This window comes from Mytilus californianus, unplaced genomic scaffold (genome assembly GCF_021869535.1).
Source record: "Mytilus californianus isolate M0D057914Y unplaced genomic scaffold, xbMytCali1.0.p SCAF_1, whole genome shotgun sequence".
Classification (NCBI taxonomy): domain Eukaryota; kingdom Metazoa; phylum Mollusca; class Bivalvia; order Mytilida; family Mytilidae; genus Mytilus; species Mytilus californianus.
Window position 1 is genome coordinate 94,466,207 of NW_026262581.1, and position 23,361 is coordinate 94,489,567.

General features: G+C 32.0%; 1 protein-coding gene and 1 long non-coding RNA gene across 2 annotated transcripts in view; both read left to right on the forward strand.

Moving 5' to 3' along the window:
* Window positions 1–23,361, forward strand: part of LOC127710853 (uncharacterized) — a 243,599-nt gene that overhangs the window by 189,145 nt on the left and 31,093 nt on the right. The window lies entirely within an intron of this gene.
* Window positions 8,200–22,139, forward strand: LOC127710514 (protein transport protein Sec61 subunit alpha). Its single transcript, XM_052216443.1, has 13 exons — window positions 8,200–8,341; window positions 10,361–10,428; window positions 12,466–12,531; window positions 13,204–13,282; window positions 13,752–13,883; window positions 14,246–14,355; window positions 14,629–14,782; window positions 18,140–18,300; window positions 18,691–18,831; window positions 19,171–19,227; window positions 19,814–20,005; window positions 20,686–20,833; window positions 21,531–22,139. The coding sequence occupies exons 1-13, from the start codon at window positions 8,335–8,337 to the stop codon at window positions 21,644–21,646; spliced, it is 1,431 nt and encodes a 476-aa protein (XP_052072403.1). The 5' UTR covers window positions 8,200–8,334; the 3' UTR covers window positions 21,647–22,139.

The window sequence follows — 23,361 nt, forward strand, 5'->3', positions numbered from 1 at the left end:
GGCCTAATTTTGTGTATGTCATTTACTAGCCAAGTTTAAGTCACTGGTTTGCAAAAAGGTAAGCAAATACATACATGAATTAAATTTCTTTGCAAACCTTGTTACTAGATTAAACAAATATAAAAAAAATCCACCCATGGTAAATAAGTAAAAATTACCGTATTGTTTACTTAAAAACCTCACTTCAAGCCTTTTCCCACATTTTTTACTGCACCAATTATGAGTAATTATCAAACAAAACATGAGATAAAAACATTTAAAATGTTCAATTTTGAACACTTCAAAGTTTTAATTCAGATAAAATAATTTGCAAATGTATAATACAAAATTCAGAATAAAAAAAGACTTTGTCACTTTCACAAAAAATTCTTATCAAGAGTTACCTGTTACCTGTCTGTTATACAGTTGTACATTTAAGCTTTTTAAACATATCAATAACTGTACAGTAACACCATAAACCAAGAAACTTCTACTTTCACTTGATAGACTGATATAGTTCATAAAGAATAGTTTAACTCTTATTCATCAGGGTTGTCCGTTTTGTACATGTGTTGTATGTAGACCATATCATAAAGTTCGTATGATATTCTCAATGTCTCTGATATTTTGATTCTTGATATTTACAATTGGCTTGATCTTTTCAGCAAGAGGCCAGACTAAACTGCACCTAAGTCCTTCATTCACAATTTTGTCAAATGTCTCATTGCCTATGTTGTTGATCACATATGAATTAAGCGTTGTTAAATGTTTATCTCCTTCAGGTTTCAGTGTCTTGCATTCAAGCATAAAGTTTACTGTATCTTCCTTAGCTAACCCGCATAATTGGCATATGTCCTGTTCCACATTTCTGCTAAACTTGGCACGGTCTGATTGTAGTGTATAAGTTCTGGTTATGAGTTTTGTTTTTATTTCTGTTATTTTTACTTCTGAAGTGTTGTAAATTTCCATATTTGATGCGGATTTCCAATTGGTCTTGTTTTAATATCAATGAATTTCATTGTAGATTTTCTGATTTTTCTATTTCCCATTTTTCTGTCCAATATTGCTGAATGGCACACTTTACAATTGTTTTCCATTTTTCCCTAGTTGGTGTGACTAATCGTAGTTCCTGAGCTTTTTGGTAGTCTATATTTAGATAACGCAGATTCTAATCTACTTATGAATGAATTAGCATTTTGTTTTGACATTATAAGTTGCCTTTCTATAATGTTGTATTCTATGCTGGTGTTGTCTTGAATTATACCTCCAAAAAAAGTGAGCAGCAGTCAGTCTACAGTTGTTCTATACCCAGTAAAATATATTTGGCAGCACTAGCCACTCTTTTTGGCAGTCCCTGTAACTGTCTGCATATCTGTAGTTGGGGTATTTCCAATATTACAATGCCAGATTTTGTGTTTGTTTAGGACCCCAATGTCATACAGACTCATTGGCAAGGCGTAAGTTTGCCAGAGTTTTGCTGATACAATTGGCGACATTCCTTTTCGGGCACATAGTCCAGGACCAAGTATGGCATATATAGTACGTCTGGCAACTTTTAAGCGGTCTTCTTGATTTACTTTGTTCTTTATAGTTCAAGTCCAAGATGCTTTACCTCTTTCTTTTGGTCAATTTTATTATTTCTTAAACATACATTTAGTTCTTGTTACGCTTTGGTTAATGACACACTTTCAGATTTTGTTGGGTTGATTGGTAAAAAGTACTTATTTGTCATATCGTGAACTATGTCTAGTAGATATTTAACTCATGCTCTTTGCTAGCCAATATGGCAATGGCATCCGCACAAGTTGGAGCGACAATATTAATGTTGCCTATTCGTGCACCTATGTTTGACCACTCTAATGCCTCTAAGATGTTGTTATTATAGCCTTATATAAGATAAGATAAGCCAAACAATCGGATTGCTACTAAATACAAACACAGAAAAAAAATTAATACATATATGTAACATTTACAAAAACATATTAAAATGTTAGACGACATGCCTCCCCTTTAAATTAGCTTAATATTATAATATTTAGAGGAATTGCTGCTTAACTCTATATTATTCATTCATATTTTAGATTGTAGTAAAGAAAAAAAGATATACATGTAAAATCAACAATTCATACACAATTGCTAACATTGTTTCTGTAATTATACATCTCATTTATGCCATTAACAATAATTATCAAAATGTCATATTCTTTACAAGAGAAAATAAAATAAAAATTTTCCACATTACTCATTGAAATAAAACAAGGAACAATATCATGAATTTCATTAAAGATTTTCATTGTAGAGTCATTTAGTTGTGTACACATTATTGCAAAATGGAATTCATCTTCCACCCCTATACTACATAGAGGGCACAACCTTAAAGCTGTTTTATTATACCTACCACGTTCAATAGCTAGCGTGCTGTTACTTATTCTTATTTTGGCATAGTTTTTAATAATATTTTTATCTAAATTTAATAAAAGATATTTTTCAAGTTTATACTTTACTTTAAATTTTCTATAAGTTCTTAACTTATTTCCATTCATTGAATTGTCATCATTAAAAAGACAATTTTTCCAAAATGTATTGTAACTTTCCTGAAGCTTCTTTGCTAAAGTTGAAAGTAATCGTTTTATATAGAATAGTCGATAACTTTGTACCTTGTCTAATACCTATTTCTTGTGTAAATTTATCTGACATGCCATTGTTCCACTTAACTTTAACTGTTACATTCCTGTACATATTTCGTAGCAATAACCACATATCTCCAACAATTCCATCATGATACATCTTGTTAAAGAGGATTTCGTGATGTAGTTTATCGAAAGCCTTCTGCGCGTCTAGTGTTAGTAATATGAGTTCTTCTAGGATCTCTTTGTAAAAATCTGCAGCAGCAGACACAATAAAGGCAGTTTTAATGACTATTTTTTTCTGCGTAACTTCTTTGTAGCTTACTTTGAATTTTGAGTAGTTTGGGTTCTAACCTGTCTTTTAAAATACCTTCTATCAGGGTAGTAAAGGTATTGGTTACTGTAATTATCTGTAATACCTCTATAATTCTCTGGATGTAATTTATCTTTATCGCTCTTGTGTACCGGAGTAACCACTCCTTCTTTTGTTTCTTGTGGCAGATCTTTATCCTCAAATATAAGGTTCACTATATGCACTTTGTATGTTAATAGTTCTTCTGGCATTAGTTAGAAATGCTCTGCTGATAGTCCATCAGGACCAGGACTTTTTCCAGTTTTCAGTGCATTAACTACTTTCTGCACTTCTAAGACATTAGTATTGTCAATTTCTATATCTCTTCCAATTTCTATTTCTTCTATTATATCTCCCCTTGAACAAGAATGTGAAGAAGGTAATAGCTTAGGGCTGCATCTTCCCTGACAGTTGCAAATGAGTTTGCTTGTGTAAGAAGAGCCTTACTCAAGCTCTATCAGTGGCACATGCGGCAAAAAGTTATATCACACTTTGCATTGATGTCAATTTTGCAATGTGAAAAAAATCTCCAGAGAAATTCAGGGTTTTCTCACATTATAACAGCTCAGTGCTTATCGACATTTTTGCCGAAATGTCATACACAAACGTGCTGTAGACCTCACAGGGAAAGGTTATTTTGGTGTGAAGTGAAAAAGGAATTAAGTTTGCTGTTGCTATCCTGATCACAACGAACATCAAGTTTAAAACAGATATTGAGACTTTGGGAAGACTGTTATTCTTTGTAGAAGAGTCCTTGCAGAAAACTGAACAGACACATACAGCATGTACAGTGTATTCACATTGGATAAGGTAAACGTAAAAAATGAACCATTGTCTGAATATGTAATTAAAGGGTCTGCTGATAAAATATTTATAATGATAATGATCATGTATGCATACTAATATCAATGTTTGTCATCAAGGGAATTGACCAAAACAATGGAAATCAAATATATGCCAGTATTTAACTACCCTTAAAAGTAACCTTTAAAAGTATCAATGCCATAGGAATACATGTTGTATCATCTTATTTGCAATCATATCCCATCTCTTTATTATTATAAGTAATTCCCAGTTAACTTTGGCCAACTTGCCTCAGATTTATCAAGTCCAGAGCGCTTGATGTTTATATGCTTTCAACAAAATTTGAATCTTGCCTGCATTGCTTTCAACAGGTGGGGGACAACCCGCTAAATTGGAAACTATTCCCCAAATGAGAAACAAATTGTCTCTTACATTGCATACACATATGTACATATATGACATATGTACCCAAGAAAAAAAACCAATGTAAAAGTTATAAGTCATCAACATTTCATTTTAACTTTCGATAATTAAATGTCGTAAGATTTTTTGTGAAAAGACCCGAAGTATATTTTACAATTAATAAGACAAAGAAAATAAATAAAATGAGATTTTGTGGGGTATAAAAGTCAGCATTTCAAAAAAGTTTCCCAAAATAAAGACATTGGTGATATATCCTTAGTATGTATAAAACATGTTTTTGGAAGATAAACAAAAATCCCAAAATTAACTTATTGCCTGAAATGATGTTTGACAATAGGTTGAATAATCATATTTCAGGAAATAAGCTTAATGCCTAGAAATTTCAGGCAATAACTTAATGCGTAGGCGCTAGCTTATTGCCTAGGATTTAAGCTTAATGCCTAATTTCACTTATTGCCGCTAACATATATAACAAAACATGATATGTGCATTTTTGGAAATATTTTATAAATTAAAAAGGAAAATGCATTGAATATGACAAAATGAATGTTTTTAACAAAATATTCAGAAATGTTTTATATTATTTTGACTAAATATCAACAAAATTTTGGATTGTTGGTATAATTCTGAAAAAAAGTAGAATAACACGGTTATAGTAGTCTCAGCTTAATTAAAAGATAATTAGTATAATTTAATGTATAGGCAAATCATATATATATAAGTCTAAAGATTTGCACAACGGTACTAATATAAAATGGTAATATACGAAGATGATGTTACGTATAAAATAGTGTTGACAAATATTTCGGCTTAACAAATAGCCTTCGTCAGTGTCAATAATTGTAACAATACTAATTGTATGTGTAAAAATAGCCCAATAATACAGGTAAGTTTTGGTCTATTGATCTAATCCCAAATCTTGAACATCATAATATAAAACAAAACTCGATATTCAATAGACGTGACTGTGTATATGTACACCCCAAAATGAGTGTGAATTAAAACTGCTAGTATTTCTTATTGATGCCGTTTGGATGATGTTCATTTAGTTCCTTTATCCAAATGCTTTCCCGAACCTGTCGCTGGGCATCACTCCAGTGAATGTTCTGTTCAATCACTAGGATTTTCATGCGGTTAAAGTCATCAAGTGTATGACCCGACTGTCTGAAATGCTGCGGACTAACTGGGAGAAATGGCTTCTTAGAGATACCACTCCTATGGCCATTTAGTCGTTTGTGGAAAGGCTGCTTTGACTCACCAACATATTGGAGGCCACAAACACGGCCGAACATTATAGAATGTAAATAACATTCATACTTTTGCAGGTTACATTGCAAAATATCCTATAGTTATTTTCGGTTGCCTTACTGTGAAAAGTTGATGAGTGATGCATCTGTAGGCAGCATTTGCAGCGTTTTTCATCACACGAACGACATTCTCCAGAAGTACTTCTATGATCAGACACTTCAGCCCGCACCAGCAGGTTCCGCAGACTATTGGGTTGCCTAAAAGCTATCACGGGGGGTTCGGGAAAAATCTTGGATAATTTGGAATGCTTTTCAACTGTTTTCCAATGCTCTCGAATGACACCGAAGCTGTTTTTGAGAGATGGATGGTAAGTAAGAACGCATGGAGTCCTTTTATTTTTATTTTTATCTTTGTATTCTAACAGTTTACTCCATGGAATAGTTTCCGCTCTCTGAAAACTTTTTTGAGTAGTTCTGTGTTTATAGCCCCTTCTCTTCAGCGGGTTTCGAGTTGAATCAGTCGTTTTTTAGTTGTTTCTGTGTTGGAACATATTCGCTTGTCTCTGAGTGCCTGACTGTAAGGGATGCTCTTAGTACACCGAGCAGGATGGCAACTTTTAGGGGACAGATATTGGTGAGTATCAGTATGCTTAGAATATAGGTCTGTGGATATAATGCCATCTGTAAGGGAGCTGGAAGTATTGAGGAAGGTGATTTTGGATTTAGATCTCTCATGAGTAAATTTGATACTATGATGTATGTTGTTGGCATGAGTGATGAATGTATCTAAATCCTCGTCACTTTTATTCCATTTCATATCCACATCATCTCTAAATCTAAACCAGGAAAGCGGTTTTTCGATTGAAGATTCAAGGAGTTGTTTTTCTAATTTGCCCATAAATATATTGGCATATGATGGAGCACTTTTGGTACCCATAGCAGTTCCATTAACTTGTAGATAATGATCTCCATCAAAGGTGAAGTTTTTGTTCTTAAGTACCAGCGTGAGCATTTTGACCAGGCATTCAGTAGGTGCACGGATATTTTACAGGTCGGGAATCCCAAACTTCTTTACATGCATCAATGCCATCTGCATGTGGAATATTCGTGTAGAGGGAGGTGACGTTCATAGAGACAAGTGTCGTGTCGGAGGGAAGTCGATTTAAGGCCTGAATTTTTCTAAGACAATCGGTCAGCCGTATATCACCTTCACTGGTGATCCAATGGATGGATCGGTCGTAGACTGCCTAGACTTGTCACTTGTTTAGACGTACTTATATATATTAAATGGATCTTATTTGTAAAAAAAATATTTGATGACTGTGTCTATACATATGTATGGGAAACACAAAGTTTTGCTAACAAGGCATAGTTGAAGGCCGTCATTAAACAGAGACTCATAGACCAGTTTCTTCAAAAATGGATATAGGCTATAAGAAACTCTTCAAAAGCAATTATAATTTTTTTTAAGACAAACTTGGAATTTGAGGAATACCTCAATATTCTAGATTTTACAAATGCTGTCATTTTCTGCGAGTCGATTAGGGCGTTAGCCTAAATTGTGTATCTAATTTACACCAAGATATTATTGTCCATGCAGAATGATGGTTTTCAATAATTTAGGAGGGGGGATCTTTCAGAGGATTGACCACATGTTATTGATAAGCATGATAAATGCGGGGTATCATTTAACGACATATTGGAATAAATACAGAACAACAAATACAAAATTGCCAATTGAATTAGGAAGATGGCAAAACAGAGACAATTTAAATTTTGTAGTTTATGCATGCATTAACAGACAAGTTGGTGATGAGTACCACTATATTTTTGAATGCAAGTTTTTTTTATCTGAGAAGCCTATAACGTCACAGTTACCAAATTGCATCGAATACCCAAATTGCTCCCATTTAGCAAAAATAGCAGCTGAAATCTTACAAGTTTTCTTAGAGACTAGACAATTCGTATTTGTTATGCCGTTAAACTTTGTATAAGTACGCATTTCACAGACAGAGACATAATGCAATTAAATTCCAAGAACTATAATGTCCAGTAATTGCAGAGAAGTTTTAAAGAAATTTTGCACGTGTATAAAATACCTATATACTTGTGTTTGTCCTCCTGACTTGTGACTTTTACATAGTTTATATTTTCTGTATGTTTTCTATTTACCCTCATATTTACCATTGTTAGTTTTATATGTATGTTTAGTTCGTTTATTGTAAATTGTGTGTATTTCTTTTTTTTTAATGTTATTGTATCTCTGTATATTGTATCTCTGTACCGATTTTATGGAAAAAAAAGTTTGGAAAAAAATAAGTTATTTCTTAAATTTCGAATTTTTAGTGACTTCAAGTAATTTGTTTTTGCCGGCCAAGTCACAATTAAGTTCCTTTCATGCGACAGCCATATTTGAATACAATAAAAGAAATCACCCGATACAAGCTGGTCAACATATTTTATCGATGGCTTTCAATTTGCTTTTTTATCTATCCTTGTCCAAATACACATAAAAAATTAGAAAAACAATAAGGTCTTTCCTAACGTATTGGAAAGACCTTAAGACTAAATGAAGTTACTTTGTAAAATTGGGGCGAAACGATCCAATGCGAAGGGGAATGGGACGAAACAACCCAGATTCTATAGAACAAAATTATTTTTTTTAAATATTTTTCTACAGGTTTTATAATTGAATGAGACAAAATATTGTAATAAAAAGGCGTGTCATTGTCCGATGTACCGCTGTCCCACTTAAAATAAACAGGAAGTCTCGCTCTAAGTCTCGTATGCGTGACGTGTCTTTTTGACCCGAGGACTAAAGCTGAAACCGGCTTTCCTCAATTTTGAAATAGATTTTGTTGAAACGGCATTGATATAACTGGTAAAAGATCATTAAAGAAAAATGGGAAGTAAGTTATCACTTTTCTAGTCATACTTTTCGTTTCCATTCTGTAAAAGCCTGTATGATACCTGAAAACAACATTGAAGTTATCGTAATTGTGTATACGTGGCGATCACAAACATATTATATTCTCAGCTTCGATTCGTAATCCTTTAAATTTTCAAAACTGTGTAAGATAATAAGTTGAACGGAGATGACTAGGTTGCTATTAGACCCAGTTCAGTATGTATGGCATTTTATTTTAAGGTGTATTGTAGATTTGGTAGATTAATTTAATTTAGGAAAAAGGCATTTGGGCAATATTGACACAGGGAGAAATTATGATTTCTTGAAAGATTGAAATGCAAAAGTGTTATGAATGTGATGAAATCATATTAGAATTGTAGGAATCATAGACAGCATTTGATAAACATATAAAATGCAATTACCAGGTCATGAAAATGATGGATGATTGCATCAGAAACATATGGTAGAAAGAGGTACAGATAATCATATTTTTTTACAAAATTGTCAAAAATGTACTTCAATTTTTAACTGCATTAAACATGTTAAAGCAGATGCATTAATGGAATATGAATTAGTTACAAGTGTAGTAGACAAATCGAAGCAAATAAATTTTCAAAGACCCACTAGATCTGAAAGCCCTAAGATTTATTGGGCCCTTAAACTTAAGTGCCCAGGCTAGATTATTATTTCAGGATTCAGAATACCTACATTTTGGGGGCTCCAAATCATTCTAGAATAATAAAACTGGTTGGGTAATTTTTTATCTACATGAATAAACAGAAATTGATTAATCTGCAATGTATATGAATATACAATAATTTGGACTGTTTGTCAATAAGATTGGTTAAAACCCACTAACAATACCAAGAAATGTTCAACATACATTTGTACATGTAGTGTTCAACAGTAATCAATTGTCTTCACATTTTAATGATGAGGTCTAAATTCCATGTGTCTAAGATGAGTGTAATTATTTAAAACAGTGACTTCGACTATTAAAGATTTTCCATCTACAGCAAAATTTGTAATAAAACAATTCTCTTTATATTCTAAGTCATACAATGTACAACAGATGAGGTCCTGAACTTGGGACTGTAACATAATCATGTGGCAATGTTAAACTAGTTTTGTGTTTACTCAACTATCACATATGATCTCTCCCTATTATCAGGATTATAATATGCTGTAAAGGGATAAATTTGAGCCTGATGTAAAGTTTGATCAAAAATTATTTTGTTGTGAAAAAAATTATAAGACAACTTTAGATGTATCTTTGGCAAATAATAATAATTAGAAGAGAAAAGTTGAATATAAACATTGCAAATTCATATGAAAATTTCAGTCTTTTTTGTATGGCTTATGAGGAAAACCCCGAAATAAAATAATAAAAACAGTGCCATTAAAAACTGGATTATTGATAAACAATATAAACTTGTCTGGCACAATTTAATACTACAGCTCATGTAGATTTGTTGTTTCCATGTGTCCACAATGGGAGTTCCCCGGAGTGGGCAAAACTTCTAAGATGGTCCTCTGTAGCAACCTGTTCGAATAAACATACACCTGTCTTACCATTTCTTTTATTTCATCATCAGAAGTTGAACAAACATCCTTTACAAAAATATGTACATTTACCAGTGTTTGTAGTCAATTAAAAAAAAAATTGAAATAAATTTTGAGTTGGCAAGAGAGGACTGTCCACACAGGGGAAGTTGAAATGATAAAATTAACATGAACTGTGATGTAGCTCTAGTTAGGCATTCACTTCATTTGCATTTCCAAGAATTGAAATTAGAAGCCTACATGTATAATAATGGGGAAAAAATGAAAGTTTCTGAATACTGTAGTACTTAAAATAACATATTGTAGAAACATCTATGTGAGGTGCCAATAAAAATGTTACTTTTTCAAAGACATCATTTAAAAAGTTACAATTATTTTTCTTCTTTTTATCACATGTAATCCATGCGATATGACCACACTTCACCATTTATGATTTTATTTTGTTTTCTTTTTTCAGTAAAATTCCTTGAATTTGTGAAGCCATTTTGTGCAGTTCTTCCTGAGATAGCTAAACCTGATAGAAAGGTGAGGAATAATTGTTACATACCATTGTTAGACATCATGTGTCATAACAGTATTAATTGTTTTTGATAATTAATAAATGAACCATGTCACTAATTAACAATGATTTAGCCACATGAACAATACAAGTGATTTCATTTCTGTCCAGTTCCAATAGTAAGTTATCTCTTATCAAGAAATTTTAAATATGTTTGACAATCATGAAATTAGAAATGGGTATCATTTTTCTAGGAGGTGCACTTCTCCATTTTTCATATGTTTGTTTTTGAGAGTAAAGTTTGAGGTTGTTCACTAGTTAAAGGTAGTTTTATTATTAAAATGAAATGAAAAAATGTGAGCACAACAATAACAACAAAATATGAACTTCATGCTACGGGTATGTTAAATAATGTGAAACACTTTGTTATTTTGTTGATATGTAAGCATTTAATGAACACACTGCCATCTTCAACAATGGGTAATACTTAAAACCTTAGTATTGAAATATTATTCTATTATTGCACATGTGACTTTTTTACTTCTTGTTATTTTTTTCTTCTATTATTGACATTTCCTCAAATGCGATTAATCAAAAATTGACACTCCATCAATTTCAAAGTATTGCCTCAAAACAAACAATTACCCTGTACTTATAACCCTAAGGTTGTATTCAACCACAGGAACATAACAAGACAGGAAGAAGAATGGAGTACATATGCATTGTTTCGAAAGTGACCTGGGGTTATTTCTGTATAATACACATTGGTATTAAAATATATGTACCTCCAATATTACCAGTATAATAGGGCTGGGGAGAAGTAGTGGAACTGTACACTGATCTGGTTTTGTTGTCTGGTCTTATTTTAAATACACAACCTAGTTCAGTGTCCTAGCTAGCTCCGAATCCAGCATTATTATATTAATTTACTCAATTATTTCAATTTTGTTTATTAACATGATCAAGCTGTCATTTATCAAGCAAGAAACCTTGCTAACTTCATCTGAAAACTGCCTTTCTGCCATAAAATCCTAGCTAACACTGAAGTATTCTTAGTATCATATTTCAAACTGAAATTATATAAAATGTGAGTCTACTTATAACCTGTTTATGTAGTTGCATGCATATAATTACACAGGCCAGGATTGGGCAATATGTTCTAATATATTTGGTGGATAGTTGTCTCATCGACAATCATACCATATCTCCTTATTTTTATATGACCGCAAAAAATTTTTTGGGATCGTATAATGGTATGATGTCTGCGTCGTCGTCCGAAGACACATTGGTTTCCGGACAATAACTTTAGTTTAAGTTAATGGATCTCTATGAAATTTTTTAAGAAGGTTCAATACCACAAAAGGAAAGTTGGGATTGATTTTGGGGATGATGGTCCCAACCGGTTAGGAATTAGGGGTCCAAAAGGGGCCCAAAACAAAAATTTTTCTAGTTTCAGGATAATAACTTGTGTATAAGTATTTCGATTGCTCTGAAATTGTACAACAATGTTTAATACCACAAGTAGAAGGTTGGGATTCATATAAGGGGTTATGGGGTAAACAGTTTAGGAATTAAAGGCCTAAAAGGGGCCAAAAACAAGCGTTTTTCTAGTTTCCGGACAATAACTTGTGTGTAAGTGTATGGATCTCTCTGATATTGTACCATAAGGTTCCATATCACAAAGGGAGGGCTGGGATTGAGTTTGGAGGTAATTGCCTCAAACATGTAGGAATTAGGGGCCAAAAATTGTAATACAAATGTAGATAATTCAGTTCTTTGAATATATACACCACTTAGATCATCCATCATTTAAAAAAAAGTTATGATTCTAATAAATTAAGATTTGTTTATTGTTTTCCCAGTAAATAGAATTATATAAACTAAACTGGAAAAATGCACCAAATCATTGAACCAGTACTTGAAATACTTTTCCCTTTACAAAAAAATCAAATCAGGTGAAATAAAACTGCTCTTCTACTTTCACACAAAACTTGTATCAAACCAGAATATCTTTAATGATTTATGATAATTATAATAACAACAAATATCAATTAACTTTTTAGATCCAGTTCAGAGAGAAAGTATTATGGACTGCCATCACATTATTTATCTTCTTGGTGTGTTGTCAGGTAAGTTAAATATCCATAAGGAATAAGTTAAAGCCAAGTTAGGTTGACTGTGTTTATCATCTACAATGTACACAACACTCATGACTGATCTAATCATTATCACATTTCTCGTATGTCTATATTTTCTTATTTCATGTTAAAGGTGTTTCTGCTACATATATTTGTTTAATGCTAAAATTGGAAGTTAAAAGTAAACTGATTGGAAATTTATACAGTTAAAACTTAATCTTATACATGTATGATATAATAATGTTATGTGCATGGTGGCATAAATTTGAACATAAACAAGTTTTTGTATAGCACACATCATACATTCTAAATAAATACTTTGCAATTGGTTGACTGAAGTTCACTGATAATGTTTCAATTGTTTAACATAAGTCTTCCATATTTTCAAGTTGTTCAATGATATTGACTCTCAAACTGGTTTTTTTTTTACATTTTCATTTATCATTTATATTGTTCATTATCAACCTTGTAACCATTCTACTTCCATTAATATTTACATGGAAATGCATTTTTTGTTTATTGTTCAAAATGAGGAGTTTATTCTTAATTGCTGTAGTTAATCAACTCGATTTTTATGATTCCCTATGGTATTGCACAATTGTCAATGATCATATTGTCAGTAAATTATAACTTGGAATTGAAATATTGATATATAATTTACAGATTCCGTTATTTGGAATAATGTCATCAGACTCAGCAGATCCCTTTTACTGGCAGAGAGTTATCTTAGCTTCTAACAGAGGTATGGTTGGCATTTATAGACTGCAGAAGATAATAATGAAAAATAAGTTAAAAAAAATTTAATAATTCCAATTTCTGATACCAAAGAACATAACTAACTCTGTTGTAACATTTTCTGAAAATTATGAAAAATAAGACTTGTATTATAGAACATGTAGAATGAAAATTTATTATCAATTTTGGTGTTATGTTGTATGTTGTAACAAAGAACAAGTCATAATTACATCCAGCAGGGGAAAATTTAGACAAATTTCTGGAAAATCTGATGTGATGACACTGAGGCTTCTGTTGGTTTTATTTTTTTTTAAGTAAAGAGGATATTAAAGTATATAGGATATAGAGTCATAAGAATTTTGCAAGTATTTGTTGCAGTTTACGTGCTTTTGACTAAACCACATTCATAATGCCTCATAATAGAATACCAATGTCATTGAAGTAAGAGAAATCACACAAAATGCTTTTATTTTCAGGTACTCTCATGGAACTGGGTATCTCTCCAATTGTAACATCAGGTCTTATAATGCAGCTGTTAGCGGGGGCTAAAATCATTGAAGTTGGAGATACCCCAAAAGACAGAGCTCTCTTCAATGGGGCACAAAAATGTAAGTAACATACTATTTAGAAACCAAAAATGTTTTTCATACCGACATATTTTTGTTAAATAAAATGGATCATGTCATTCGTGGTTGTATTATATACATGTAAAATGGAGGTTACTTAAAAATATTGAGTACCTTTATTCGGTTTCTACAAAAATTTGTGTGTTTCCCTATTAAAAAATAACTTTTTATATTCGAAAAATTTTACGCATGACATCCGACAAATTTCAAATGCAATGCTGATATTGACAACAACTCTGATAAACTACAAATAATATTTGTCTTCTGTTTCTCTCCGCTGATAATGTGTACTTTTTAAGTTATAACTAAACTATAACTAAAACTACTTTTCTTTGTTTTGATAGTATTTGGAATGGTGATAACAATAGGTCAGGCCATTGTTTATGTGATGACTGGAATGTATGGTGACCCATCAGACATGGGAGCTGGTGTTTGTCTTATCATCATAATACAGGTACGGTATTTATTAAATTGGTTGTTATACAAATGTAACATTTCTTTAAAAAAATACTTTTGTTGCAGAAGGACTTATGATTTTTATTAGAAATTAGGAGTTCATAATGAAATTTAGATGGTATTTAGATAAAACTGTAAGCTAATTTTTTTGTTTGACAGATGGTCAAAGTAAACTTAAAGGTGGAAACATGATTAAATGAAGCTGTTTTCCATTTTCTTATCAAGCACAAGTTAATCAAATGAATTTAAATCACTGCTTTCTTTATTTCAGTTGTTTGTAGCTGGCTTGATAGTCCTTCTGTTAGATGAATTGTTACAGAAGGGCTATGGTTTAGGATCTGGTATTTCACTTTTCATAGCCACAAATATTTGTGAAACAATTGTTTGGAAGGCGTTTAGTCCTGCGACAGTAAATACAGGAAGAGGTAAGTCCTATACTATTTAATTATAGTAGTATGTATGAAACTAAAATGGATTGAGATTATACCAACTATTTATGTTTCAATGTTTATTAGCTCACCGGGGCCCAAAGGGCCCCATGTGAGCTTATGCCATCACTTGGCGTCCGTCGTCGTCTGTCGTCGTAAACTATTTCAAAAATCTTTTTCTCTGAAACTACTGGGCCAAATACCTTCAAACTTTAACTAAATGTTCCTTAGGGTATCTAGTTTATAAATTGTATCCAAAGTTTTGATCCATCGACAAACATGGCCGCCATGGCTAAAAATAGAACATGGGTCAAATGCAGTTTTTGGCTTATATCTCAAAAACAAAAGCTTTTAGAGCAAATGTGACGAGGTAAAATTGTTTAATTGGTCAAGATCTATTGGCCCTGAAATTTTCAAACGAATCAAACAACCCATTGTTGGGTTGCTGCCACTGAATTGGTAGTTTTAACAAAATTTTGCAGTTTTTATACGACCGCAAAAAAATTTTTGTGGTCGTATATTGGTATGACGTCGGCGTCGTCGTCGTCCGAAGACACATTAGTTTTCGCACTCTAACTTTAGTTTAAGTGAATGGATCTCTAATAAATTTTACCACAAGGTTCAATACCACAAAAGGAAGGTTGGGATTGATTTTGGGGTTTATGGTACCAACAGTAAAGGAATTAGGGGCCAAAAATAAGCATTTTTGTAACTTCCAGACATAACTTGTGTGTTAGTGTATGGATCTCTCTGACATTGTACCACAAGGTTCCATATCACAAAACGAATGCTGGGATTGATTTTGGGGGTAATTGCCTCAAAATTTTAGGAATTAGGGGCCAAAAAAGGGGCAAAAAACAAGCATTTTTCTAGTTTCATGACAATAACTTGTGTGTAAGTGTATGGATCTTTCTGAAATTGTACTACAAGGTTCCATATCACAAAGGGAAAGCTGGGTTTGAGTTTGGGGGTAATTGCCGAAACGTTAAGGAATTTGGGGCCAAAAAGGGGCCAAAAATAAGCATTTTTCTAGTTTCCAGACAATAACTTGTGTTCAAGTGTATGGATCTCTCTGAAATTGTAGTGCAAGGTACCATACCACAAAGGGAAGGCTGGGATTGAGTTTGGGGGTGATGAATCATAAGGGGGTTCAAAAATTTGGGGGGGGGATTTTTTTTTTTTTTCCTTTTTTTTCTTTTTTTCCTTTTTTTTTCTTTTGACTTTTTCCATTTTAAGTTGGTTATTTCTGATTTATATTTAAAAGCAAATAATAATGATATGGTAGGAGATACACACCAAACAGGATGTGTAAATTATTATATAATAAGTACATGTATTGTGCAAATGCAAGAAATTTTCAATTGCACAGTATTGCACAATAGCAAGAAATCTTCAATTGCACAGTATTGCGCAATAGCAAGAAATCTTCAATTGCACAGTATTGCGCAATAGCAAGTATTTTCCAATAGCACAATATTGCGCAATAGCAAGAAATTGTCAATTGTACAGTATTGCGCAATAGCAAGAAATATTTAATTGCACAGTATTGTGCAAAAGAAGATACTTCGTATAAATTGCTTATTTCTTGACCAATTTCAATGGGGTTTTATTCTTGAATTCTTGGGGTTCTTTAATATGCTGAATCTAACTGTGTATTTAGTTTTTGGATTTTGGGCCCCATTTTTAAATTGGTCCACATTGAGGTCCAAAGGGTCCAAAATTAAACTTTGTTTGATTTCATCAAAAATTGAATTATTGGGGTTCTTTGATATGCTGAATCTAACTGTGTATTTAGATTCTTAATTTTTGGTTCCGTTTTCAAATTGGTCTACATGCAGGTCCAAAGGGTCCAAAATTAAACTTAAGTTTGATTTTAACAAAAATTGAATTCTTAGGGTTCTTTGATATGCTGAATCTAAACATGTATTTAGATTTTTGATTATGGGTCCAATTTTAAAGTTGGTCCAAATCGGGGTCCAAAATTAAACTTTGTTTGATTTCAACAAAAATTGAATATATGGGGTTCTTTGATATGCTGAATCTAACCATGTATTTAGATTTTTGATTTTTGGGCCCCATTATCAACTTTGTCCACATTGAGGTCAAAAGGGTCCAAAATTAAACTTTGTTTGATTTCATCAAAAATTGAATTCTTAGGGTTCTTTGATATGCTGAATCTAACCATGTATTTAGATTTTGGATATTGGACCATAATAGGTGAATGTCCAATTTAAAATTTTTAAGTTCTTAGACCACATTCATTCTGTGTCAGAAACCTATGCTGTGTCAAATATTTAATCACAATCCAAATGCAAAGCTGTATCAAGCTTGAATGTTGTGTCCATACTTGCCCCAACTGTTCAGGGTTCGACCTCTGCGGTCGTATCAAGCTGCGCCCTGCAGAGCATTTTATTTGTTATTATTTTGAATATTATTATAGATATATATAAATTGTAAGCAGCAATAATGTTCAGCAAAGTAAGATCTACAAAAAAGTTAATACGACCATAATTGTCAATTGACCCCTTAAGGAGTTATTGCCCTTTAAAGACAATTTTACACAATTTGTTCATCAAGTTTGCGAACATTTAAAAATCTTCTCCTCTGAAACTACTGGGCCAATTACCTTCAAACTTTCACTAAATGTTTCTTAGGGTATCTTGTTTATAAATTGTATCCGAAGTTTGTATCCATCGACAAACATGGCTGCCATGGCTAAAAATAGAACATAAGGGTCAAATGCAGTTTTTGGCTTATATCTCAAAAACTAAATCTTTTAGAGCAAATGTGACATGGGGTAAAATTGTTTAATTGGTCAAGATCTATCGGCCCTGAAATTATCAGACGAATCGAACAACCCATTGTTGGGTTGCTGCCACCGAATTGGTAGTTTTATCAAAATTTTGCAGTTTTGATTTGTTATTATTTGGAATATTATTATAGATATATATAAACTGTAAGCAGCAATAATGTTCAGCAAAGTAAGATCTACAAAAAAGTAAATATGACCAAAATTGTCAATTGACCCCTTAAGGAGTTATTGTCCTTTAAAGACAATTTTACACTATTTGTTCATCAAGTTTGCTAACATTTAAAAATCTTCTCCTCTGAAATACAGGTGAGCGATTCAGGCTCTTGAGAGCCTCTTGTTTAAGATAATCATGGTATTTATTTTAACATGGTGCAGTGTAAAGAAGTAACAAAGACCTGTTGCAGTCTGGATCATATATGGAGAATAAAAGCATCTCTTTAAAGAGGGTTGAAAAATTGTTTTGCATATTATGTTATGGTTCATAAGTAATTTTTTAAGGTACTACAGGTAGTTTTACATTAATTTTTTTTATAATTCAACAGGTACAGAGTTTGAAGGAGCTATTATAGCACTGTTCCATTTAATTGCTACCAAGAATGATAAAGTCAGAGCATTGCGTGAGGCTTTCTACAGACAAAATCTTCCAAACTTGATGAATTTGTTGGCAACAGTTTTGGTGTTTGCTATAGTAATATATTTCCAGGTAAATTAATCATTTATTTAGAAGTGAACATACACAAAGAAAACCCAAAATGAAAACATAAATCTTGGACTGGATGTTATTACAAAAGTTCTGTATATGAGGAAACTTATTTTGATTGTTTTATAATTTGTCAAATACACATTTGTTAAATAACTTAATATTTTTTAATAATATAGAACTGGAGAGTATTGATACCCCAGAGAGTTCATACACACAATTTTTCTCTGATTACAAATTTTAAGAAAAATATTTGTTCGTCTTGAAACTTAGTGATACTACAAAATCTCACTTCAAAAGTGAGAAAATATTTGTAACTGTCTTGATTGTCTAAAGTATAGAGCCATTGCTTTATATATTTCTGCTGTTGTTAACAATATGTATCTTTTTCAGGGATTCCGTGTGGATTTACCTATCAAATCAGCTCGTTACAGAGGACAATACAGTTCTTACCCAATCAAACTGTTTTACACATCCAACATTCCAATTATCTTACAGTCTGCCCTAGTGTCAAATCTTTACGTCATTTCTCAGGTAATTTGCTATTCAGTTTGATATATTTAGCAAAGTTAACAGAAAATGTATCGGTATTTCATTCAGGCTTACTGGGTTTTGAGCAGTCTTTAAACAGTTTAATTTTGCACCCAAATGTACAAAGATAAAAAAATCCAATTATTAGTGATAATTCAATCTGTCTTAATTTTATATATAGCGTGCTGTTTATACATTGGTGAATCTCTGATATGATTTTATTATTAAGACAATAAGCTCTCCTCTATAGTTTAACTTAGTTAATACACTTAATTTTGATATGTAATCCTCAGGCTATACAGATGTACATTGAAATAAAGGATATCATTTATTATTTTGTAGATGTTGGCAACGAAATTCAGTGGAAACTTTTTCATCAACTTGTTAGGAGTCTGGGCTGTAAGTATTAAAATTGTTTTATCAGACTACACAATTCATTATCATGCTTTTCACATTTACATTTATGATACCAATTTTCTTTTACAAGAATTATTCAATCTTACTTGAATGTTTCAAAGGCACACAACATATTTGAAAAAAAATGAAATTGGAAGAATATTTATAATCAATGATTTTTAAAATCATTATTAAATATATTAAACACTATGCTGGATATTTAATGTTCTCGTAAGATATAAGGGTCTGCAAGGCATGAAATGCTACCTTGACACATTATTCTGACTCCATACAGGCCAGTTTTTTTTCTGAATTGTGAAAGCTATATATTGATCATAGAAACTGCCAGTACTAAGAGACCAGCTGGATTTGAATCTAGTACCAATGACGCTATAGAGTAACACCACCTTGACAAAAAATGATCTAAGACATACACAATATAAAAATTTTGACAGGTCTTTTTGTGTTTTTTTGCTGTGCACCTACTGATTTAGTGTCATGGATGGATACCCCATTTCCTTTCTTTTTCTATTGACAGTTTCCGACATGTCATTTTCTTTGTTGATGAATTATTGATCATGTTTTGTAGGATGTTGGAGGTGGTGGACCTGCCAGATCTTACCCTGTTGGAGGATTATGTTACTATCTCTCACCACCAGAAACATTACAACATGTTGGAGAAGATCCTGTACACGCTGTACTCTACATTTTCTTCATGTTGGGATCATGTGCTTTCTTCTCTAAGACATGGATTGATGTATCAGGATCTAGTGCTAAAGATGTAAGTATCAAACATAAGTTGTCTTATATTTGTTTAAGAGTTGTTGGTCTGTTGGGGAAATTAGCATTTTTTGTAACTTTTAAGAAAAAGGACCTTCAAGTTAAACTAAAATATACAACAGATGTTATTTTTTAAGACCTGTAGTAAAGACCAGTTAAATAAAATGTTATTTCAATAAGATATCCAAAAAAGTTACACAAACTGTATAAAAATAACTATCCTTGTCACAAAACTTGCCTGATAAAAAAATAAATAGGATATATTGATTTACATTTCCTTGATCCATATATCAGATTTTTCGAATGTTTGTTGTGTACAAACGTTCATATATAAAACCTTGTCTTCATACTGTCCTTTTTATAGCATAACACCATGCATAAATTTGTTTATTTCAAAGTGTCTCATAAAAAAGAATAAAAAAATCCTTTTCATTTCACAATAGTAACATGCAACCTACAGTATCTTAAACACTATCATTTAAACTGTACAGTAAATAGTCCAGTGCAGTAAAATTCTAAAATCAAATATTCAAAATATTTGGCTGAAAAAAAAGTCACATTGGGCTCCATGATTCAATGCTGATGAGAAATCATACAAAACAATATATGAAATGTGTGAAAAACAGATGAAATTTTTTTTTTCCATTACATTAAATTCATGATTTTATTTGTTGATTACAGGTTGCTAAACAATTAAAGGAACAACAGATGGTAATGAGAGGTCATAGAGAACAATCTATGATACATGAATTAAATAGATATATTCCAACTGCTGCTGCATTTGGTGGTCTCTGTATAGGTGCCTTGTCTGTCATGGCAGACTTTATGGGTAAGTAGAATAACTCAGTGCAACAACTTAAAAATACTTTCAGAGGATAAGAATGTCAGGGATTTAAATGTTGTGATAAATTGGCCAGTCAAAAATTTTAATCAAATCAGAGTAGCAAAATTGATGTTCACAAAGAATTTATGTTAAGACCTATTCAATTGATTGAATTAAGGCATATTTGCTGCAAAAAATATTTTGACTTAATAGAATGGAGAAAAACAAGCATATGCTCAACATCATAATTCTGGTTGACATCTCAGCATTGTAACAAAAAGCACAACAAATTCAGTCTGATAACCTCATCACCTTGATTGGTAAATAACTTTTCCCCTGATGTCTGCCACAACAATATTGATGTAAGATGCACACCAATGACATAGCCAAGAATGCAGACAGTGGCTTAAAATTAAAAAAAATATTCACCCAAGAGACAACAGTAACAACCCAAGTTTACCGGGGGAAATTATCCCCCATAAAGACATCTTGGTCACCATATGATCATGAGAGGGGTGCTTCATCTGTATACTAAGCTCTTAAATGTACTGGAGATTATACAAGTTTTAAATGAATTTGACAGAGATGGCTTTAAATCAAACACAAGATTCTGTAAATAGACAAAATCATAATGCATAAGCAACTGCCATGTCTTTAAGTGTTTTTTATTTTATTACTAAGTATTATTTTTTTTTCTTTATAGGTGCTGTTGGTAGTGGTACTGGAATTTTATTAGCTGTTACAATTATTTATCAATATTTTGAAATATTTGTTAAAGAACAGAGTGAAATGGGAGGAATGAGCACATTACTGTTTTAAATTTAAAGACAATATCATCGTTCATGTACATAGTTTTATACATGTCGTCGTTGTATACAATATTCACAAGACTAGTCGTGATCTGATATTGACATTTTGAAATAAACATGTAGAAATTTACATTAGATAAGTAATCATCTCACATGAAATTTGACATATGCAGTATTGAGATTTTTCACCCACCAGCATTGTTGCCAGTTAAAAGTCATTACTGAAGTGTTATGATACATTGCTTAGCTTCTTCTAAAGTGAGATATAATGTTATTGTCATAATTTATTATTATTAAAAAGTTAATGTGAGCTGAGATTTGTTTACTAAAATTTGTTGACAAATTTTAACAATGAAGCAGATGTTAAAAGAACATTTCCAGCATCAAAGTCTCTATATCGGATGTTATGTAAATGTGAAACATGCTAAGAGGATGAGAGGTGAATGGTTGTGGTACATATCTTTAGCAATTGTTCTCAAACAGCTAATAAATTCTTAAACCAATTTATCATATATCTGTTGTTTCTACAAAATATAATGAATGCCTGTCCGATGTTGAATTTTCTTCCTTTGAAAGTAAATACTCTCAGAAAAAAATTTCAGAGACATATAGATGTTTCTCTATCCATCTGAAACTAATGCTTTCTGTATGAAGTGTGGAGTTTTCCTTGTTTAAGGTAGCACAATACAAAGATTTTTTCACCCCCAATCAGACAACTTTAAACTGATGTAATTTCTTTCATCCAGCTTTAAATTTTATAAATGAGGTACCAAAAGAAAGAAGAAAGAATAATCTTTCAAATGGTGAAAACGTCAATTTGACATAATTATTACATAATTAATTATTATGTAATTAGTTGCTATATTGAGATGTCCACACTTGAATGAAAATAGCTTCTTTGTTATTCATAGCATCCCAAAATATTTTATAGATTCTTGTATAACACAGTTTGACCTCCAAAAGGGTGTCTCAGATTTTTCCTATTGTATTTCATTCTCTCATAAACCTTCAATGAAGTTTGCAACCTAAATTCATAAGAGATCACTAAATTTAATTGGGTATAAAATTTGTTCTATTGATATTTTTGGAAATCTGAGACACCCTTTTGAAGATAACTGTTCAAGGAACAACATGTGTGAAAATCAGACATATAGGGGCACTCATCTAGGAGCTAAATTCATTTAAAACTACATTTTCATCAAAATGAATGTGTCACAATTGAATAAATAAGGATTTTCCTACTTGTACCCCATTAACTTTAATATAATTCACACATGTACCATTGGGATATTTCAGGATTGGCCTTCAATCATAAATCAATTAGGTTTTGACCAGTAAGAAAGCATTCAACTTCAGCAATTCTAAATATATAGAGAAAATGCACACCCTATGCATCAAAAACCAGATCTGGCGGGAGATGTTATATCATTATTGACCTTGTTGTAAGTCAGTTGCTACTGATATGGTCAAAACTCCGCCCACCATGATAAACCTTTACTACTAATGATCTCAGAAGTTTAATTACACATTACATTTACTTTTTATACGTAATATTGGTATGACGTTGGCGTCGTCGTCGTCGTCGTCCGGCGTCGTCGTCGTCATCCGAATACACATTGGTTTTCGCACTCTAACTTTAGTTTAAGTGAATGGATCTTTTTGAAATTTTACCATAAGGTTAAATACCAACAGTTAAGGAATTAGGGGCCAAAAAGGGGCCAAAAA

Coding starts and splice junctions, on each gene's coding strand:
- LOC127710514 (XM_052216443.1), top strand. Junction 13,884..14,245: donor CTTCAATGGGGCACAAAAAT/GTAAGTAACATA, acceptor TTGTTTTGATAG/TATTTGGAATGGTGATAACA. Junction 18,832..19,170: donor ATCTTTACGTCATTTCTCAG/GTAATTTGCTAT, acceptor ATTATTTTGTAG/ATGTTGGCAACGAAATTCAG.